At 43.7% G+C, this 23,923-nt stretch overlaps 1 protein-coding gene across 5 annotated transcripts in view; it reads right to left on the reverse strand.

The window, feature by feature from the left end:
* Positions 1–21,907, reverse strand: part of LOC121984285 — a 32,335-nt gene extending 10,428 nt beyond the window's left edge. The window contains exons 1-3 of one of the 5 annotated variants that reach the window (XM_042537153.1): positions 21,617–21,907; positions 20,722–20,770; positions 20,250–20,655 (exon numbers count right to left, since the gene is read on the reverse strand). In XM_042537153.1, coding sequence (XP_042393087.1) covers positions 20,271–20,655; positions 20,722–20,765 — 429 coding nt within the window. In that variant the 5' untranslated portion in view covers positions 20,766–20,770; positions 21,617–21,907 and the 3' untranslated portion in view covers positions 20,250–20,270. Of the gene's footprint in view, positions 1–20,249; positions 20,779–21,616 lie in introns of those variants that run through there. The other 4 variants (XM_042537152.1, XM_042537149.1, XM_042537151.1 and 1 more) reach the window with 4 other exon arrangements.
* Positions 21,908–23,923: the final 2,016 nt, after the last annotated feature.

The raw sequence follows: 23,923 nt of genomic DNA on the forward strand, positions 1-23,923 counted from the left end.
CTACAATCTGAGCGTCTCCTTGATGGGACAACAGAAGCTTTTGTCGTACGATACTGAGTGTGGTCCGATTTTAAAAAATGCCAGTTGTCAGCAACAGGGGTTACTGAGATGACGTACCCGCTGTCTCATACTTTTTGACTTCCTCTTCCCGGATCGGCCATCAAGCCGCTCGGCCAGAATATTCGCCTTTGGTCCAGCGTAGGTGGTTGCCCGTCCGAGAAGGTTCAGAGTCGTCGCCTGCTCGGCTCTCATAGCCCGACGTCCTGGCCGAGCGGACAACCGCTCGGCCTTCACTCTCGATTTGCAACGCGGCCGAGCGAACTATCCGCTCGGCCATATGATCTTTTTCCCTTGGAAATTTGAGCTCACGGCCAAATGGTTGTTCTCTCGGGTGAAAATCATTGCCTAGTGATCGGCCTGTCCTGCCCGCTCGTCGAGCCCATGGGGTTGACCCCCCTTTGACTGTTGACCTCCACGCGTCGTTGATCTTTCCCTCATGAAGGTCCCCTGACCTTACCACCAGATCACTTGCCTTCCCCTCAAGTATAGTCGAGGGAGGCGGAGTCCGACTGACTGGACTGCCGGCCTGACTGAGTGATCACCACTATGCTGGGCCCGGGAAGGTTCGTCCGCTTGGCTTACCTTCTTCTTCATGCCCGTTCGGCGCTACCATGCTGACGCCTTCAGTATCCCCTCGGAATTTACGCCGAATCTCCTCCATTAACGCCAAGCACGCGCGCTGTGCGCAGTAAGGGGCGTTAATTAAATGCGCCCTGTGTCCTGCTGACACGTGGCGCTACCCCTGTCGTCAGCGTACGGCGCCGGCCTCACCTCCGATGGGACAGCCGCCGTTTGAAATGAGCGGCTAGATGATAGCCTCGTTCTTTACGACCTGAATCGGACGGCTGAGGCTATTCGAGGCCAACGTTATAAAGCTCCCGATATCTCCTTTCCGCCGCATTTCTGCTCTATCGCACTTCGACGCCCTGCGGCTTCTTTCTGCTCCGGCGACTCCGTTTCTCAGCTCTCCGACGACCTCGCAACCCCTTTCGATCATCCTTTTACTCGTAAGCCCTTCTTTTCTTCACTTCCTCATTCCTTTACACTTTCTGTTAGCTGCCCTTGTCGTTCTGCCACCTTTCTTCCCTGCTTGATTTCTCTTTCTTTTTGTCCCGCATTTCTTTTTTACTTTCGACCATGACTAGCACTTCCCAGCCGACCGTCGGCGCTCCTGATCTTTGGTACACGACCATGGAGAGCCGGTTTGATGAGGAGGACGCCCTGCGCCTCACTCGGGCATATAACCTACCTGCCGACCACCACATAGTATTAGCCACACCCACCGACCGGCCTCATGACCCGCCGTCCGACACCGTTCTCTTTTTCCGAGACCAATTTTTGGCTGGGCTGCGATTTCCTCCACATCGATTCTTCTTACAAGTGTGCAACTACTTTCGCATCCCGCTTGGCCAGCTAGTTCCGAACTCCATTAGGTTGCTGAGCGGGGTGGTAATTCTCTTTAAACTGAACGGCATCCCCTTGGACCCCAAAGTTTTCCACTACTTCTACTATCCTAAGCAAGTCGAGTGGGGTACCTTCGTTTTCCAATCTAGGATAGGTTTTGTTCTTTTCGATAATATGCCGACCTCCAACAAACACTGGAAGGAGCATTTTTTCTATATGCATTTCCCCGAGCCACCGGCTTTCCGTATCAAATGGCAGACGGCGATGCCGACACAACCGGAGCTCGGCAAGTTTAGGGGCGATCCAGTATATCTTCATGCAGCCGACTGGCTGGTCAGCCAGCGCTACCACATCGACAAGCTGCTCCTTTCGGGAGTGCTGTATATATTCGGCTTGTCCCCCGTCCCAGCCGACTTGCCTTGCAACATGAGTAAGTGCTCTTATCGTCCTCTTTCTTTTATTCTAACTGATTTATTCTTTGCTTCTGCAGCCGAAGTCATGTGGCGCGCCTGAGATTTAGGCGGCAAAGAATAGGGAGATCGCCGAACAGGGCTTGGTCTTAGCTGGCCCAGCCACCGGAGAGGGTGAGGGGACTCAGATTGTCCCTGAGGCCTTAGCCGCCTCCGCCTCTCTCAACGAGGCTGCGGGCGATATAGCGTCTGCTCAAGTCGGGGTAGAGAGCCGCTCTGCCGATGAAGCTCCCCTAGCCACTCGGAAGCGCAGACGGCCAGAGCAAGTCTCTCAGCCAACTCCATTTGATGTACATCGCTCCGAGCTGGGTGATGAAGCTCCGGTAATCTCCGGGACAGCCTCCATAGAGAGTACCCCCACGCCGCTCGGCTCTCCTATGGCCACAGCCGAGGTGCCACCCTCTAGTCCTCCCCGGACTATGCGTCGCCTTAGACGATTGGGCGACCTTCCTTCCTCAAGCGGCGAGCCGTCTGGTAAAGCAACTGCGCCTCAAGGTGACCCGAGCGACCCGCGGTTGATAACAACTGTTCAGCGACTTCCTTCGGAAGAATACTTAGCGGCTGCTGATCGGCCAACGGTTCCCGAGCAGCAGATCACTCTCACGGGTCCCCTCGCCAAAGCTTGGGAGGATGCTCGGCTCCGTATCGCGCTTATGACTCCTGGTCAACTAGGCGACAACAATTTGCAGCAGGCGACTGGGGTATATCCTTTGCCTTGCTGGTTACTTTGATTTAACTTCTAACTTGATCACATCCATTCGCAGAACTGGGTGGAGCAGATTGCTATCAGCAACCGCTTAGCTGAGCTGGAGGATGAGATGAAAAAGCTCAAAGCTTCGGGGGAGAGCAGGGGACAATCCACGGCCGCTCTGGAGAAAGCCAAAAAGCTATTGGAAGCCGAACGGAATAAGTCCTCCGACTTGTCGAGTGAGGTGGCTCGACTCGAGGCTTTGGTCAAGCAACGTGACAAGGAGATAAAGACCGCGACCACCCGGAAACGCAAGGCTATCGACGATATGGACATGATGAAGGTGGAAAACCGGGGGCTGGAACAGCGCGTGAAAGACTTGGACGCCTTGCTGAAAACTGAACGGGAGGGCCGCTCGGCTGATCAGGCTAAATCGGAAGGGGCTTTGAAAGATCTCCAGGCTGCCTTTGACGCTTTCAAAGCCACGCTTAAAGAATATCAAGATGGAGAGCCCGGTCGGTCGGCAGAAGTGTGCAAAGCTTTCGTCCGCTCGGACGAATTTGGTGAAAAGTTCAGCGACAAGCTGTCCCTAACTTTTGAGGAGGCCATCAAGGTGTCGGTTAATTATCTGAAGACTAAGGGTCACCTACCAGCCGAGCTGTCTGTCCCCCCCGAAGATTTGGCAGTCATGATGGGTTCTATCCCGGACGCCCTTTTTAACTTCGATGAGTGAGGAGTATTTGAATCACTTTTTGTACGCCCGTAGTTCGGCGCTAACACCCTTGTTATTCATGCTTTTACTTGTCCGTCATTTGGCGTAAATGAAATCTGCTTTTGCTTGTTATTTGCTTGCTGGCATAATATTCATCCTTAGCCTTTGTTTCAGTCATAATAATTTTTTCGAGCTAAGTATTCTTTATAAGGGCGTCGATCGGCCGTTCGTTGTCTTTATTCTTGCCTTAACGGCAGGCCCGATCATGGGTCGGCCTCTACAACCGAGTAGGACCACGCAGAAAGCTATACGTCCGGAGGCTTTATAGACTCCGGTTGCTCACTTCTTAACGTCGATTTTTACCATCGGCGCTCGACGGTCTCGAATTTTAACGTCAGAGCTCGACGGTCTTCCACTCGGAGGGTTTATAGACGCCGGCTCGTCTCTCGATTTTTAACGTCGGAGCTCGACGGTCTTCCGCTCGGAGGGTTTATAGGCGCCGGCTCGTCTCTCGATTTTTAACGTCGGAGCTCGACGGCCGTTAAGGCTAACTTTAACACTGCCGTTCGGCGAAGTCATTTGCCATCCTTTAATACGGCCGTTCGACGAAGCTATTGGTCATCCTTTAATCACTTTTGCTCCCTGCATTACAAGTACATAGGCGACCCCAGTATATGTAAAATTACATTATCGCACCTCTTATCCAGCTCGATACGGCTGGAGATGATTTGCGCTCCATGGTCGGTCCAGCTGCCGTCCGTCTTCAGCCTCCAGATAATAAGCACCTGAACGAAGCTTTTCGATGATTTTGAAGGGGCCCGCCCATGAAGCTTCCAGCTTGCCGACGTCGCCGACCGACTTTACTTTCTTCCAGACAAGATCACCAACTTGGAATGCTCTAGGGATTACACGTCGGTTGTAATTTTGCTTCATTCTTTGCCGGTACGCCATCAGCCGGACGGACGCCTTGACTCGCTCTTCGTCGACCAAATCAAGCTCCATGTTCCTCCGCTCGGCGTTGTCATCATCATAGTTCCGGATCCGGACGGACTCGACGCCGACTTCGACAGGGATAACCGCTTCGCCGCCATACACTAGGTGGAAAGGCGTGACACTCGTTCCTTCCTTTGGGGTTGTTCGGATGGCCCATAGGACGCCCGGCACTTCATCTACCTAGCTTCCTCCCAAATGGTCGAGCCGAGCGCGCAGAATGCGAAGAATTTCCCGATTGGCTACTTCAGCTTGACCATTGCTTTGGGGGTACGCCACGGACGTGAAGTGTTGCTCGATGCCATAGCTTTTGCACCAATCTTCGAGCAACTTCCCCGCGAACTGCCGCCCATTATCGGAAACGAGCCGACGGGGGATGCCGAACCGACAAATAATATGTTGAAAAATAAACTTCTTGACCATCTGCTCGGTGATCTTGGCTAGCGGCTCGGCCTCCACCCACTTGGAAAAATAATCGACCGCCAATAGTAGAAATTTCCGCTGCCCGGTCGCCATAGGAAACGGACCCACGATATCCATTCCCCATTGGTCGAACGGACAGGACACGGTAGCTGCATTCATTTCCTCCGCCTGTCGGTGAGAGAAGTTATGATACTTTTGGCAAGAAAGGCACGTCGCGACTGTCCGAGTGGCGTCTGGTTGCAGGGTTGGCCAAAAGTATCCGGCCAGCAGGATCTTCTTAGCCAGCGATCGTCCGTCCGGATGTCCTCCGCACGACCCTTGATGCACTTCTTGGAGGATGTTCGCTGCATCTTCCAAGCTCACGCATTTCAAAAGCGGGCAGGAGAAAGCCTTCTTGTAAAGTTGATCTCCGATGAGTGTGAACCGGCCGGCTCTCCTCCTTAGCAGCTGGACTTCATCCCGATCGGACGGTGTAGCGCCCGAGCGAAGAAACTCCATGATGGGTGTCCTCCAGTCGTTCGGAAACGTGAGGCCCTCCATCCGGTCGACGTGCGCCACCAAAGATACTTGTTCAATTGGCTGCTGGATGGCGACCGACGTTATTGAACTTGCGAGTTTGGCTAACTCATCGGCCGCTTGATTTTTCGCCCGGGGTATCTTTTGGATAATGACCTCTCTAAAGTCAGCCCTGATCTTTTCGAAGGCTTCCGCATAGAGTTTGAGCCGCGCGTTATTAATTCCAAAGGTGCCAGAGAGCTGCTGAGTGGCCAGCTGAGAATCCAAGTGAAGCGTCACCCGACCGGCCCCAACATGCCGGGCTGCTTGCAAGCCGGCTATGAGGGCTTCATACTCCACTTCATTGTTTGTAGCTCTATAATCCAGCCGGACGGATAGGTGCATCTTTTCTTCGTGGGGGAGAGAGCAGCAGTACTCCTATCCCGCTCCCGAGCCTAGTGGACGATCCGTCCATAAATATCTTCCACATAGCTTCGGGCTCGGGCTTTTGTACTTCGGTGATAAAATCTGTCAAGGATTGAGCCTTTATAGCCGAACGGGGTTGGTACTGGATGTCGAATTCGCTCAACTCCGTTGTCCATTTGATGAGCCGTCCGGACGCTTCTGGGTTCAATAGCACTCTTCCCAATGGACTATTCGTCCAGACGATAATGGTATGAGCCAAGAAATAGGGACGGAGGCGCCGAGCGACGAGGACCAGTGTAGCGAGATTCAGCATCTTTTAAAATATGGCTCAGAAAATATACATGCTCTTCTCCGCTCGCCCTCACTAGTGCTGAGCCGACTGCTTGCTCAGTTGAAGATAAATAGATACAAAGTGGCTCACCCATAGTTGGCTTGGCTAGCACAGGTAGAGAGTTCAAGTATGCCTTCAGATCTTCGAACGCCCGATCGCATTCTTCGTCCCAGTGAAACTTAGTAGCTTTGCGCAAGACTTTGAAAAAAGGCAGGCTCCGGTCGGTGGTCTTGGAGATGAATCTAGACAGAGCAGTTATCCGACCGGTCAAACACTGCACTTCCCTCAGATTTCTTGGGGGCGACATATCTTGTAATGCTTTCACCTTGCTGGGATTTGCTTCGATACCCCGCTCGGTCACTATGTAACCCAAGAAACACCCTCCTTTTGCTCCGAACAGACACTTCTGGGGATTTAGTTTAACTCCATACCTCCTCAGCGTTCGGAAAGTCTCCTCCATATCTTTAAAGAGATCGGTCGCTCGGACGGACTTGATGAGAATGTCGTCCACGTATACTTCCAGATTTCGTCCGATCTGCTCTTTGAACACTTTGTTCATTAAGCGCTGATAAGTGGCTCCCGCGTTCTTCAGTCCGAACGGCATCACATTATAGCAATAGGTGCCGTCGGCTGTAACGAAGCTGACTTTTTCTTGATCTTCTCGGGCGAGCGGCACTTGATGATAGCCTTGATAAGCGTCGAGCATGCATATCAACTCGCAGCCGGCCGTGGAGTCCACCAGTTGATCGATCCGGGGCAGGGGATAAAAATCCTTTGGGCATGCCTTGTTAAGGTCCCGGAAATCGATGCACATTCTCCACTTGTTGCCCGGCTTGGAGACTAGCACCACGTTCGCCAACCAGCTCGGGAACTGGACCTCGCGTATGTGACCGGCCTCCAGGAGTTTCTCGACCTCCGCTCGGATGATGGCATTTTGTTCGGCGCTGAAGTCCCTCTTTCTCTGCTTCACAGGCCGAGCGTCCAGTCGGACATGGAGCTCGTGCTGCGCTATACTCGGTGAAATTCCGGGCAACTCATGCGTCGATCAGACGAAGACATCATGGTTTCTCTGGAGGCATTGAATCACTTCCTCCTTCTGGCTCGCCTCCAGATCGGACGCAATGAATGTTGTGGCCTCCGATCGGGTCGGGTGAATCTGCACTTCCTCTTTTTCTTCATAAATCAAAGAGGAAGGTTTTTCAGTTATAGCGTTCACCTCGATCCGTGGCGTCTTCCGGACGGAATTGGCTTCTGCTCGGACCATCTCAACGTAACATCGCCGAGCCGCTAGTTGGTCTCCTCGTACTTCCCCCACTTTGTCTTCAACCGGGAACTTGATTTTCTGGTGGAAGGTGGAGACGGCCGCTCGGAATTCACTGAGAGCCAGTCGTCCCAGGATGACATTATATGCTGACGGAGAGTCCACCACAACGAAATTTGCTGTCCGCGTCCTCTTGAGTGGCTCCTCTCCCAGCGAGATAGCCAGTCGGATCTGTCGAAGCAGGGACTTCGTTGCAGTAAACCCGTAAGGGGGTTGTCATGGCAGGGCGGCTGACTGGCTCGATCAATTTGTAGTTGATCGAAGGTATTCTTGAATATGATATTAACCGAGCTTCTGTTCAATAAAATAAACGCGGTGAATAGTGTAGTTGGCTATTACCGCTTTGATGAGAGCGTCATCGTGCGCGCCGACTCTCTCAAGTACTTGGGCCCGGCGATTTCGGTCCGCTCACCGTTTCACGGGCAACGCGACGCATGGATGCGGGAGCTGCGGACGTCGCCTTTTTGCTCGGTTAGAATCACCTCCGGTGCACGCTATAATGTTGATTTCACCTTGGAAGTGTTACTTATTCTCTTCTTCCGAGATCGGGACCGCTCCCTAGACATCCGGGATTCTCATGACTCGGAGTGTGATGTCGCTCGAGTTCGTTGTTGTCGGCTAGCGTCCGATCGGCTTCACGAGGCCTCTGTCGCCTATCGGATGATGGTGATCGGCGGTGGCCACTCCGGGGCACGGGATGAGCGATCAAGGGAAGACTCCGGCAATCCCTTGTGTTGTGCGTGTCCGTCCGGTGGAATGAGCAAAACATAGGGGTCCATACCTTTTTCTTCGGTCTGGGCCGCTCTGCAGCCACTTCTTGTACATGGGACATAGCATGGGGGGAGCGGATCGCTTCGGCCCTCGGTCCTCTTGGCGGCTGATGAGCGGTGTGCGGCTTCCGCTCGGCAGGGGGAGCCCGCTCGGTTGGAGTTTCCTTTCTTCGGGCCGCTTGGGCTTCCTCCACGTTGATGTACTCGTTGGCTCGGTGTAGCATATGGTCGTAGTCCCGGGGCGGCTTCCGAATGAGTGAGCGGAAGAAATCCCCGTCCACGAGGCCTTATGTGAAGGCATTCATCATAGTCTCCGAGGTGGCCGTAGGGATATCCATGGCCACTTTGTTGAACCGATGGATATAGGCTCGGAGCGATTCGCGAGCTTCTTGTTTGATGGCGAACAGACTGACACTAGTCTTCTAATAGCGCTGACTGCTAGCAAAGTGGTGAAGGAAGGCCGTTCGGAAGTCCTTGAAACTTGAGATAGATCCGTCCGGCAACCTCCAAAACCACCGTTGAGCCGATCCCGAGAGGGTGGTAAGAAAAACTCGACACTTCACCCCGTCTGTGTATTGATGAAGGGTAGCGGTATTGTCGAACTTACCCAAATGATCATCTGGGTCGGTAGTTCCATTGTATTCGTCGATCGCCGGGGGCACATAGTGCTTCGGCAGAGGATCTTGTAGAATAGCTTCTGAGAATTGACAGTTGATCCGTTCGGGCGAGGAATCCGCTCGGAGGGCTTTGCCTTTTCTGCTATCTCATTTTGGTACTTCATATGAAGAAGATCCTCGATCACGATTAACTGCTGCGGCTTCAGGAATGCGGAATAGAGCCCGATGGAATGGAACTGTGGCCTGCGGTGCTTCCGCTCGACCACCTGATGCTGATGTTGCTTGGTGTTCAATCCGCTCGGCTTGCGACTTCTGTCTTTGTTCCACCAGCTTAGCGGCTCTTGTCTCAATCAAAACGTCGAGCTCCTCTGTGGAGAGCATCACCGAGTGCGGTCGTCCAGCTTCGTCCATTGCTTCCGATCGAATACAGGAGCGTTCCCACAGATGGCGCCAAATTGATCATGTCCGAAAGCTGAATCAACGGACGCTGGGCACGTGGCGCTCTCCGGTTGCTGACGCAGATCTTCGACTGATCGTGTGGAGCTCAGGCGAACCTGCAAAGAAGTCGGGCCGGGAAAGTGTTCCCGACGACGACCCTCCGACGCTCAAGTCAGAAAGATGAACAATAAGAAAGTGGCTCCAGGGATCCTTGATTGCATACCTCCGGTGAAGTCTAATGGCCTTTATATAGAGCCACGGGAACTTGGTGCACACAAAACAAGATGTACACGTGTCCTACACCATACCGCAGCATGGGATTGTCAAAAGAGCATGTCTGCCACCATACTGCTACAGTCTGAGCGTCTCCTTGATGGGACAGCAGAACCTTTTGTCGTACGATACTGAGTGTGGTCCGATTTTCAAACATGTCAGTTGTCAGCAACAGGGGTTACTGAGATGACGTACCCGTTGTCCCATACTTTTTGACTTCCTCTTCCCGGATCGACCATCAAGCCGCTCGGCCAGAATATTCGCCTTTGGACCGACGTAGGTGGTTGTCCGTCCGGGAAGGTTCAGAGTCGTCGCCTGCTCGGCTCTCATAGCCCGACGTCCTGGCCGAGCGGACAACCGCTCGGCCTTCACTCTCGATTTGCAATGCGGCCGATCGGACTATCCGCTCGGTCATATGATCCGAGCGGACTATCCGCTCGACCATATGATCCGAGCGGACTATCCGCTCGGCCATATGATTTTTTTCCCTTGGAAATTTGAGCTCACGGCCAGATGGTTGTTCTCTCGGGTGAAAATCATTGCCTAGTGATCGGCCTATCCCGCCCGCTCGTCGAGCCCATGGGGTTGCCCCCCCTTTGACTGTTGACCTCCACGCGTCGTTGACCTTTCCCTCATGAAGGTCCCCCGGCCTTACCACCGGATCTCTTAGGATTAAGAGTACACACTTCCATAATAACTAAAGTCTAGTTCTTTTATTAAGTCAGTATAAAAAGAACTTACCTAAAATGATCATACTCAATACACTTAGAGTGTACTAGTATAATTTATTAGTCAAGATAAACTAATACCTAATTACACTACGACTATTCCAATGGTTTGTTCCTTTTCTTTTTAGTCGTGAGCAACTGTTTATAATTTATAAAAAACTGATAACATGATCTTCTGTCTGTGACACCACTGATCATGTTATCTACATTATAAATTAATTGAACAACTACACTTAACAAATAAAATATAAATATTTGATCAATGTGATTCTTTTATTTCATAAATAAATGTTTACAAAAACTAGGCTTTTAGTATACACTCTAACAATTTGTTACTAAAATTATTTGTCATAACAGGCAAAGTATCATCATGACATAAAATGCAAAGTATCAACGTGAAATTAAAGTTGTTTGCAATTCATATCCTTTGTTTAAGACTCATGTTTCTAGTTAATCTTTTGTTTCACATTTCTTGTAGATTGTTGTAATACCTACCAATGTCAAACTCATAATATTGTTTTGAATGTTTTTTTGTACAATTAACGCAAATGATGTACTTGTAAAAATATACCAAACATGACATAAGATGCAATGTATCAAGGTAAAATAAAAATATATAATCAACTATAACATGACATGAAAAAAAACCCAAACATAAAATTTATCATAAATTTATGAAGAATCACCACCACCGTCATTATCATCATCACCATCATCACTGTCACCGGGAGGAATTTGACTTGAACAAAACTTAACTGAAAATGCCGCATAATAAAATCTTGTTGTCGGTGCATTTCTCTCATTTCTTCATCCCTGTCCTTTATAATGCCCTTCAACTGGAAATATCTTCAATCAAGTTATGCATCTGCTGGGTATGTGAAGAGGAGGAAGAAGATATACGGCCAACTCTATGGGTTCTGCTCAATGAACTCATTCCGAATATCTTTTCTATCCCCCCCCCCCCCACTCGCCTGTAGCCATAAATTGAAATCAGTACCAACAGACGGTTCAGACCCCTTAATATCAGAACTAGCAGAAGCTGAACATCTCTGTGATACATCTAGCTCAACATATTTTTCCTGTATTGTAAAAAAAATAAAATAAATTTATAATAATAAAATTTTAGGAATGCAAGAGTATAAAGTTAGAGCAGATACATTAATAATAGAATCTAAGTTATAAATTAAAATCCAAAGTTTATTCAAACCTTAATTGCTTTAGCTCTGTCCTCGCTCCAAGTCTTATCTTTTTTCTGAAATGTGCGAGTGAAAGTATCTATACAATTAGGCTCCTTTCCCAATTCTTTGGTTTAAAAAAGATAATTAGAAATAATTAAATAGTGTAAAATAGATTAAGAAAATATTAGGAGAGTTAAAAAATTACCAATCTACGTTTATGCTTATCCACATTGATAGAGCCTCCTGTATATGTCGCAGACATTTCTTCAGAATTAAAAGATTGATTTATTTTATTCTGTTGACTTCTTTTTTTAAACTCCTCACTTTGTCAAAAATTTGAAATCCTTATCCAATTTTCCTTGGTGATGAATGGTGGTTTTTCCCCCCTCGACTTTACATGATTGAGTACATGGCAAATGTGATTGCCACATTTTTTTCATAAAAATCCTCGTTATTTTCATCTCATCAATCATGTCCCAAGTGAATGATTGCTGCAATAGAAGAAAAATAAATATTTATATATTCTCTTTTATTTAAGATATGAAATGATTGAGATATACCTTAAATTCACTCAACCATAGCTCTCTTGTCGGTGCTGGAGTGCTTGTATAACTTATCGAGTCTCCTCTCCAATGGTTATTCATGATTCTATTAATCTCGTGAATAACACGGACAGAATTATCAAATCTATTATAAATTATAAAAAATTATTAAATAATTAAAATAGTTAAAAAAATGAAATAGTTTGATTCTATTTACGAATCTCCATAAGGGAATATAGACTCTCGAGTGTCTGGCCTCTCAACAACCGAGTGTCGGGAAGGAACGAAAAATGGTACTGGCGACTCAATCGGTGAAGGTACTGTGGAAGGAGAAGGCACTGCCGAAGGAGAAGGTGATCTTATAGAGGAAGGTACTAGCATAGCTATATGTGATGGGACTGACATAGGTGTATGCGATAGTACTGGCATAGGTGTATGCGACGGTGCTGCATCCTCTACTAAGGGCGTAGCAATAGTGTCTGCAGGTGCTGTAACTTGAGATCTCCGTCTACGACCATCCTGTCGAAACATATTCTGAAAATTCAAAAATATGATAAAGTAAATACAAATATTATGTATAATGACTAATTTGAAAAAAAAAACTCACCATAATTCCTAAAAATAAGAGAGTGTACAAACCCCTGAGACGACGATGAGATATAACTTCTAATCACCTATAGAAAAAATACAAAGTATTAACATATAAAATATATAAATTAAAAAATAAAATAGTTTTATACTAATTGAGACAGATTAACTAATTGAGCTATGAGTTTTGTAATTTACAGATTAAAACTAAATTTATTCTTAAAAATTCAATATCATATATGAAAAATAAATATCATAAAGTTTATTTATTAAGATAACAAAACTTACCCATTACAAAAAAATCAAAGTCCTCATTGTCATTATCATTATCATCCTTGTCGTCATCCTCCTCCTCCTCCTCATCATCATCATCAATTTCAGTTGCATCCACGTTTATGACTACTCCGCTGGGATCTCGTAACGTTGGAATAATATATTCCTTAGTATGAAATGTATTTGTAACTTTCTCTTGTTGATAAGTAGTGTCCTCCCAATGTTCCTCAATTTTTTTTCCGTGCTTTCGTTTTACAAACGACCCACCAATCAACTTTGTCATGTTTCAGACTAGGAAATGAAGTATAGAAAACTTGAATTGTCTGCTGTGCCAACACAAATGGTTCATATTTCTTGTACAATCTCTTATGATTTATTTCAATCAAATTATATTGTGGATGCACCTTCATCCCTCTGATAGGGTCAAACCAACGACACATGAATAGAATTACTCGTATTTCTGGGCCAGAATATTCTATCTCTAAAATTTCATCCAGCAAACCATAAAAATCATCATTTGCATCTCCGTCATTGGATGACTTAACACAAACTCCACTATTCATTGTAGTTTTTCCCATTCCATAATTTTTAGTATGAAAATTATATCCATTTATGAAATAAGCTGGCCAAGTGCGTACCATTACTTTTGGACCCCATGCCAGATAGATTAGCAATTCTTACTCAATGTTAGTTTGATTATCAAGAACCTAAATTCAAATACGACAATTATTACAAAATTCTTAAGCGAAAACCAAATTTAAATTGACTACTTACATATGATTTGAACCACGGTGCAAATTCTTCTTGACATAAGCAATCAAACTCTTGTGTCGACAAATCAGAATATAAGTTTTCAAAAATCCTAAGATAAAAAAAATTATAACTCTAAATGTTATGACATAAAAAATATAATATATATATATTAACTCATAAAATGATGATACTTCTAGACAATTCAGTAAAATATATGTATGGGCTGCCCGCCATTCTTGACCAGTTAAATATCTCTGCTTACATGATTCACTTGATCGACCAAGATAGTTAAAAATTGAGAATGAGTTTAAATTCGGATCAATATGGCCCTCATCATTTCTTCATGGCCTTTGCCTTTTGCTCTGAACGTGAGGCTCAAAATAATATGATGCAAAAGTTGTCACTTCCTCGACAATGTATGCATTAACAATAGATGCTTCAATATGTGCCTTATTTTTTATTTTTTTTTTCTTAAAATGATATAAGAATCTGAATATGATAAAAACAAATTGTATTAGATATTAATATATAATTAAATTAGTAAATTTTTATGCATTCAGAGTATGGAAGTATAGAAGATGAAAAATTTACCTTTCAAAAGGATACATCCATCGAAAATGAATATGCCCTCCAACTTTGGCCTCATATGGCAAGTGAATCAAAAGATGTTCCATGGAATAAAAAAATGAGGATGGAAATATCTTTTCCAAGTTACACAAAATGATTGGAATGTCTTTTTCTAATTTCTCCATGTGTGATTGTCTCAAAACTGTGAAGCAAATATCATATAGAAAAATGCTTAACTCTATAATAGCACCCCATACAAAATTTGGTAAGAGTTCCCTAAAGGCAATAGGAATGAGTCTTTGCATGATTATATGACAATCATGACTTTTCAAACCAATCAATTTGCATTCTTTCATATCGACACATCTTCCAAGATTAGAGACATACCCATCTGGAAATTTTAATGATTTAAAACATTCACACACAACACGTCTTTGATTCTTATTCAATGTATAAACTACCTTTGGCTTTGGTCCCTTACTATTTTCATCGACATCAAGAGTGGGCCTTTTACAAATGAGTCACATATTTTTTCTTGCATTTAGGTTGTCTTTAGTTTTTCCGTTAATATCTATCACTGTATTTGTGAGATTATCAAAAATATTCTTCTCAATATGCATTACATCGAGATTATGATGAATCAAATGAATAAACCAATATGACAAATCCCAAAATATACTCCGTTTAATCCATTTATGTGTACTTCCATATTCATATGTTGTATCATGTGACTCTTCAATAACAGATGAAAAGTTAACTACTCGCCACCAAATATGTTCACCAGTTAATCTTAATAGTGGAGGGGTTCTTTAAATTTTATTCATAGTGAATTCATCTTTATTTCTTCTGAAAATATGATTTAGTGGTAAAAATTATCTATGACAATCAAAATAACTGGGCTTTTTTCCATGTTTCAATCGGATTGACTTCGATCTCTCCATACATATTGGGCATCCTAATCTCCTAGCGGTACTCCAACCCGATAGCATACTATAAGCCAGAAAGTCATTTATGGTCCAAAGAAGAGCATCCTTCATTATAAACATCTGATTAGTTTGAACATCGTATGTAGGAAAACCTTCATCCCATAATTGTTTCAGTTCTGCAATCAATGGTTGAATATAAATATCTATTAACTTTTTTGGATTTTTTGGGTCAGGGACAACCAAAGTTAAAAACATATAGGGTGTTTTCATGCACATCCCAGGTGGAAGATTATATGGAGTTACGATAACTAGTCAACATGAATAATTTCTTCCTGATTTACCAAACGGAGCAAAACCATTAGCATACAGACCTAATCTAATGTTTCAAATCTCCTTTGCAAATTCTGTATATGTTCTATCAAAATTTTTCCATGCCTCTGCATCTGATGGATGACACATTAACCCCTCTTATGTTTGATGATTTGCATGCTAAGTCATGTGTTCAGTAGTTGCCTTTGATGCATAAAGCCTTTGTAACCTAGGAGTTAAAGGCAAATAAAACATCTGACTGTATGATTTACGCCGTTGTTGATTCCTTTTGGTGCTCTTGTACCGATCTTGATTACATAATTTACAAACATCTGCATCTACATTATCTCCCCAATGTAACATACAACCATCTCTGTATACATCAATTCTTTCCACCGGAAGACCTAATTCTTTAATAAGTTTTTTCATACTATAAAAATCATTAGGCAATATATTATCATGCGGCAATACCTCTTCAAAAGTTTGAACAAACTTATTAAAACAATCTTCCGACATATTACACTCTGACTTGACATTCAACAGTCTTGCGGTGAGAGATAATTTAGTGTGAGTGCCACAACTAGCCCATAATGATTCATCAGCAGCACTCAACACTACTTGAAATTTAATATATGTTTCATCAACACCTGATACTTCTACCTCCTCCAATGATGATGTATAAATATTAAACATTTGTTCAACTGGTGGAGGATAACTAGAACTTGTACCATGCATGTCGGGATTGAAATTCTGACCTGCTGCATCAATTATCATCCTCTGATATGAATTTAGTTGATTATAATAACTCTGATCACCACTAACTGAGATTTGTAAGTTTCATTCATAATCATCATCAGATATGAACAACTCACCGTGAGATGTCCAATTATAGTAATTCAAGGTAAATCCAAATCTACAAAGATATTCTTCAACTTTATCAGAGGGTAAAAATTTACCATTGTGGCACTTTCTACTTATCTTATTGTCATCCATATACTCAACTTGACTACATGCAAAATTCAAAAATTACCTCAAGCCAGTGATAAATTCATCAGTTAAAATCCGACAGTTAGGCAAATTCTTGTTATACATCCAACTTCTTTCATTTTACATTTTGTCTGTTTACAATAAATTACATTAACAAAAACTTCTAGACAACAAACTAATGGTAAATATGTATCAAGTGAACATACATATGAAAATACTATATAACCAAAATAAAAACAAGAGATAGTATAATAGACAAACACGGTATCATTATTACTATCATTATTAATAAACAAGTCTAGATACATATACCTGATAAAGGAGAACAATGACGAGTGTCTCTCCAAATCACATCGGTGTACAAACCTACACAAGCAACAATACAATGTTTACAATTGTATATAAGATTAAAAAAAATTATATCCTCTGACACCCACGGAGAGCAGCAGTCGACAGGAACCGGCAGCGACCACTAGGGCCGGCAGCAGCTGCCAACGGCAGCACGAGACTGACAGCAGCCCCCCTAGGCATCACAGGGGGGTGACGACCAGCAAGGCAATGTCGCCAGGCGGCCGACAGTGGTCACCAAGGCCACCAACGGCTGTCGAGCCCAGCAGCGGCCGTTAGGAGCCGGCAGCGGCTGCCGACGGCAGCAGGAGACCGACAGCAGTGTTGGAACCCCAAGGTTGTTTTGGTGTGATCAACAAGTTAAGTTAGGTCCTGTTTGTTACTAACCTTGTGGCTAAGTGTGCAGGAGCTTAGGAGCACAGGTAGTCGAGCGGAAGACGCAGCTAGCGAGAAGGACGGCAGTCCGAGGGACGAGGTGCTGCGGAAGAGTACACCGGCGGACGAGAAGGAAGCGTGCGGTGATTCCGAGGGATGAAGCCGGAGCGGAAGATTGCTCGGGGAGCAAGAGACGCAGCTAGCGAGAAGGACGACACGCGGTGCGTCCGAGGGACGAAGACTGCGGATGAGTACGCCGACGGAAGAGAAGGAAACACGCGGCGATTCCGAGGGACGAGAAGTCGAAGGGAAGTCCGCTCGAGAAGACCGTAAGTTGGGTTCGGGTGAGCCATTTACCGGATGGTAGAGATCATCCAAGCGAACGGATCCGGAATAGAAGACTCGGACCGAGCCGAACCGAACCGGAGCAGAGGTCCAGGACGAAAAAGTCAACAGTTATTGACTTTTTGCTCCGGGACGCCCGGAGCAGCCCGGGGCGCCTGGACCTGATTTGTTGACCAGATCGCGTTAAACGCGATCTGAACGTTGGGGATAAAGTTTTATCCTCCCAGGGCGCCTCGAACCCCTTCTAGGCGCCCCGACCAAGGCTATAAATATAGTCTTGGTCCAGAAGCTTAGCATCAGTTAAGAAATTATAAAAACACTTGTGCGCTTTCCACTGTTTAGATTAGCTTTTTTCTTTTTGTACTTCAATGCTGTAAGAGGCTTCTCCGTCTGAAGGAGATTGATAGTGTGCTTCATCCTTTCCTTGGATTAACAATCTCCCCGGTTATAATCAAGTAAACAACTGTGCCTCTTTCTTTTCTATTTTTTATTTACTGTTTTGATTATTTCACAAGTGTTAGTTTGAAAAGTCGGGAAGGGTCTTTGTTTATTTTTTTCAGGGTTATTCAACCCCCCTTCTAGTCGACCCAACGGTCTTACAAGTGGTCTCAGAGTCGAGACGCTTCAGGAGGACTAACCGCCGAACAAAGCAACGAGATGGCCGGATCCAACATCTACCCGCCAAAATTCGAGGGGGACTTCGCAAGCTAGAAGAAGCGTATGGAGGTATTTTTCGGTACTGATTTCGATTTATTATTAACAATGGAACTCAGTTTTGAAGCTCCCGAAGGCAAAGTAAAATATCAATGGGCGAAGAAAGAGCAGATCGACGACGTGGCAAACAAGAAAGCAGAATTCCATCTGCTAAGCGTACTTCCGCCACAAGAAGTCAACCGTGTCGGCACCTACAACTCGGCAAAGGAGCTTTGGGAGAAGTTCCTTGAACTACACGAAGGAACATCCGAAGCCAAGTTTGCGAGACGGGACTTCGCAACCAGCTCACCAACCTCCGTCTTGAAGAAGGTGAAACAATTGCACATCTACACTCGAGGATACAAGAGCTCATCACCGGACTTTCGAATCTCGGAGAAGAGGTAAGTAACCTAGATTCGCTAAGGTACGCTTTAAATTCCTTTCCGAGAAATCCAAAATGGGCATCACTAGTAGATGCCTTTTATATTTCAAAAGACCTAGAAAAAATTTCTTTAGAAGAATTTTTCTCGACATTTGAAGTGCACGAATCAAGATACGCAGGTTCGAAGGAGCCCAAGAACAACATCGCCCTCAAAGCATCGAGAGACAAACTTGAGTCGGAATCTTCTCTCGACGACGAGGAAATGGTAATGATGGTAAGACGATTTAAGAAGTTATACAATTCTAGAAAAACTAACCATCCACAGGGTAGAAAGAAAAGAACGATCCGCTGCTACCATTGCGACGAAGAAGGGCACGTCAAGGACAACTGCCCGAAGCTAAAGAACAAGTATAAAGATAAAGGTAAAAAGTCTGTTCAAAAGCGCAAGGCTCTAAAAGCGACGTGGGACGATACATCGTCCGAATCGGAAGTCGAAACATTCTCCGGACTCGCACTGATGGCGAGTCATCAAGACGACGACTGCGATTCAAGTTCTTCTGAGATGAGCATCGAAAGCATCGATGAAAGGGGAGCTTCGTCGGAAGAAAGCAGCAGTTCAGGGGGAGACACAGACAACGATATCGACAAGGTAGGTCAAGTACGTTCACTTTCTCCCGATAAACTTTTTAAATTTGTTAAATTACTAACTAAAGACTGCTGCAAGTTAGAAAAAGAAATTAAAAATTTAAAAAGAATATTAGCTGAATCCTGCCCGTTAGAAATGTTAGACAAATCAAACCTAGAAAATGAAAAATTGAAGTTAGAAATTCAAAATTTAAAAATTCAAGTAGAAAACTTGAAAAACCATACATGCCCATCTAATAATGAAGTATGAGTAGACGCCTAAAGGCTTGTGTATATGAAGTTGCATGCTCCAATATATTCTTTCTACATCTAACTATCCCTCATCTAAAAAATTATAATTTCGTGCCCTCCATACATAGTGTAGTGTATCATTGATGATAAGGCCAAGTGATGGGCCCTTGTCAACGTCATGCTACCACAGTAGTGTTGGCCAAAAACTCAAAGCATCCGATGATAGGTCGACATCTCCGAACACATGTCGAGCCAGCCTCAGATCCTCCACCATAGCTCTACAATACGGGGAATTGGAAGAATAGATGCTCCAATGTCTTAAGCGTCTGCCTACCAAAAATGCATTGTTGGTTCTCCTAATAACATGTCTTTAGTTTGGTTTAGAGTAAGTCGAGTCTTGGTGTTGAGATTTCTTCCTCTTCCATTTGAGGAGACTGCAATTTCGATGAGGCTGCAGGAACTCCCCTCCTATTCCATTCTTTTCCTTGTCTACATAACCTCCTCATCTCTTATGCAACATCTTTTGTTTCCATTATTAAAATAACCATTTTCCAGTAGCTACACCAAAGTTTCTTATTCATCTCTCTCGCTCGCTCGCTGTTGATGGCACCAAGTTATTATTAATCAAGAGAGTAGAATCTTCTTCATATAAAATTGACTTGGATGTAATTAAGGTCGCAATTGAATCTTATATATGGAATAGAAAGTTACAATAACATAATAAGAACCATGAGGAAGCACAAAAGCACCAACACAAATCTAAGCTACATTACAAGTTTAAGCAAATATTTATGAATGTCATTGTAAGTTTTTCATTTCAGCCAAAAAAAACATGATAAAATCAAGCACTTGGACAAGAGTCATTGACAAAAATAAGAAAGAAAGAAGACTAGAGTTTATATGGGTAACTTTTGTTGTCCTTGAAAAAAAAAACGGAGAAAAACAAAAACTGATAAGCATACCTTGTTCTTCCAAATAGACATCAGTTTGGTTTCTTTGCATCATCATCTTGACTGTGGACCTTGTCAACTTTGTCCCCTTCCATGACTCTCTTTAATTCTTCTTGATACCCTTGTATAAATCCTGTTAGTGCATCTCTGTATGCCGATGCACGGGTCATATATATGCGCTGCAGAGCAGGCCTTAAAGTCTCCATTCCACCTCTAGCTGCAATAGCAAGGTCTTCCAACATTGAAGGCTCTTTCTTGTCAGCTGAAGTAGCATCTCGGCGGAGATTGCCGTCGTCATCTGTGTTCTTTTTGTAGTCATTCGGCCTAAGATCAGGGCCGATGTCCCGCACCCAGCTGGCAGCATAAATCCTTGATGCTTCCTTCAAAATATACCAGCGCTCTATCCATCTGAGCTTCCTACGCTTCTTGATATGCGGAGGATCAGGAAGAGAGGAAGGGAAAGCAATTTCTTTCAGATCATACCTTACATAATCATACAATTTTCGACTGACCACCTTCAGCTTCATCCTATCTGCAGCTCTATCAATTCAAATTAACATGATCAAGATAGTCCTGGATTAATGTGAAGGCAAAATGCCCACCATAGCTAGACCTTGCATCAATTATAATACGATAAAAACAAACAAAAATCTAAAATATAATCTCATTTATCCTTGTCTAAGTTAAGAATATCACTGAATTTTGTTAACAAGATCAATGAGCTCTACTTTAATCAGCCAGAGAACCATAAAATTCCAATTCTTGTCCCACAAATAGATGAGGATATAGTAGGGGATCGAGCCAAAAGGCGTAGTAGGATCCATATAACTGAGTTGTTGTCATCCCACAAATAGATGTTAGTAGTTAATCAGATTAAGAATTAGTAAAAACTGGCAGTAGCATGCTTTCAACGTCTTAAAGTTTGGATTAGACTAGAAGGTTCAACCTGGAATCAGACACAAATGTGATTCGCCCAAAAAGCCAGAAATGTGGAGAATTGCTCAAATCCATTTCAATAGAGAAAATGAAAAAACTGACTAAACTGAATAGAGCCATGTTTTCAGAAATTATTGTTTGCACAAGTTTCCCAATTTTAACCTAACCCTCTCTCTCTCTCTCAGCCCTTGTTGAGCAACGAGAAATAACTTCTTATAGTGTTGGTCATTGGAAGTTTGATTTGGGGTAATCGAAACATTAATCCCGGTAATACTACAGGAATGACCTTCTGTTGGGGATGTTGGATGAAAGAGACCAAGAAGTATTAGAACTTAGCTAACTTCAAGTTGCAATAGGATGAGAACTAGGAAGAACATTTGACAATGAATTTCAACCTATAGGTAAACTCCATACAGAGCATTGACATAATCGAAGGCCTTACCGAGGATATTAACACCCTTTCACGGTCATCGGAGAAGACAGCTTTTCGAGAAGATGAAGGGTATGTCTTTGCTCGAGGTGCCTGCAAAGGAGCGGTGGCAATCGAGTATGTTGGAGAAGAAGGGTTCGACACCCGACTGAGTCGATCGCAGTCTCGCAGCGACCAGATTGGTTTCCGATCTGTGTGAGGACGAAACGGCCGGCGAGACTTTCGTTCTGTGTGAGAAGGTGGGCGGAAATGAGACGAACAGAAGCGAGATCGGATGGAATTGGGACTTGGGAGAGAGTACGAGGGTTTTGGATTTTTATTATTATATTTTTTATATTATCCCCATCTTACCACCTAATTAATATATATATGTTATATAAAACAATATTTTTTCAAAAAGTGTTTCAATATAAATTTTCTTCTTAAATTATACTTTTTTTATCTGATATTATAAGTTGTGACCATTTTAGATAGTTTTAGTTAAAATTATTTTGATATAGAATTATATTAATTAAAAATACTATATAATATGAAATAGTTTAGATATAAAATATTACAATTTAGACTAATTTTACTAATCTAAAATTACATAAAACTGCTTCTTCATCAACATTAATACTACAATCATCCTAATTGAAAAGAGAAAATCTCTTTTGAATTTTGCGCTATATTTTGATATTTTTAGCCAAAAACCAAGAAGGCCCTTTTTTAAAATATATATAAAAACACCAATCATCCTACATTTCATCCAAAAATAATTTATGGGAGGGGCTATGTACACTCCACCCATTACTAAACAAATCCTAATTTTTTTTTCTAAAAATACCCTTAGATGAAAAATCTAAAATGCCCTTTTATAAAATTTATAAAATATATCCCTTCCATCTTTCTCCCTCCTCCCACCTTCTCTTTCTCTTTCTCTTTCTCTTTCTCTCTATCTATTTTATCTCTACAACCTAATATCTGTTGGTCCCTGTAGGTATTTTGATGTGATCAACCAAGTTGGTTAGGTCCTGCTTTGTTTGATCCCTGTGTCTGAGTGTGCAAGAGCTTAGGAGCGCAGGAAGTCGAGCGGAAGACGCAGCTAGCGAGAAGGACGGCACGGGAAGGGAGCCGACAGGCTCGGTGGAGATTGGGTTCAGGTGAGCCCTATTTCGGTTGGCCGGAATCACCCAAAAGAACGAGACTTCGGAAGACGAAGCAAAGAAGTAACCAAGCTGGAAATGCTGCCAGCCAGCTTGGAGGCGCCACCATCAGGCTTGGAGGTGCCTCCATCTTGAGGGCGCCTTCAACCCCTGTTGAAGGCGCCTCGGACCCGACATATTTGAATGTTAAACTTTTGGATAAAGTTTTATCCACCCACTCGATGGAGGCGCCTTGGACCCCTGTTGGAGGTGCCCTGGACCCTCGAGATCAGATTTCCAGAGACTATTTAAAGGCCCCTGGAACTAGGAATTCACAACAACTCAAGCAATCAATTCTGTAGTACTTCCTAGCAACTAGTGAGCATTTTAAGTGTGTAAAGGCTTCTCCGCCTTCAGCAAAGGAGTTTTCTTACTGCGCTTTTCTTACTGCCCTGGATTAACAATCCTCTTGGTTGTAACCAGGTTAATTTCTGTCTCCTTTTATTTCTGCTATTAATTTTATTATAGTTGCTTTACTTTTGAGTTGAAAGATCCGAGGAGGGTACAGTTTTAATTTTTTCAGAAGCAATTCACCCTCCTCTTGCCGGCCTCCGCTGCACCTACAATATCTTCCAAAATATAAAGATAAATCAATAATTGGCCATGAAGATTCAATTCCCACAAACAATGTAAGTTTTTTTTTCCAAGCAGTACGATTGTATATTTGTATTCTCACGATTTAAACTATAGCAGTATGAAAGTGATTCAAACGTGCAGTGTTTGGCCATACCATGCCGAACACTTTGAGCAACATTCGACTATTAGAAATTGAACGTAACGAAATATGTTTAGGGTATAAATGTTGAATGTTTGCCCTAATTTGGCTGATTATTGCCGAGCATAGCTAAATACTTTTGCCATCTTAGTGTCAAATGTGTGCAGTCATGCTCGTCCACTTATATCTGAACTATTAAGGCAATGTTTAGCTATGTCTGGTCAAACACTGAGTTTACAATATATTTTAATGTGTATTTTTACATAACCATTTTGTAAAGTATATTTGTAATGTTATGATTTTTTTTATTTTTATTAGGAATCAACTACATGCTCTATAGAGGGTAGTATCATTGATCCTATAAATAATGAGATAGCGATGGAGTATACAATAATGTTCACTACAAATGAATGTTTTGAA

This window comes from Zingiber officinale, chromosome 5B (assembly GCF_018446385.1).
Source record: "Zingiber officinale cultivar Zhangliang chromosome 5B, Zo_v1.1, whole genome shotgun sequence".
Taxonomy (NCBI): Eukaryota; Viridiplantae; Streptophyta; class Magnoliopsida; order Zingiberales; family Zingiberaceae; genus Zingiber; species Zingiber officinale.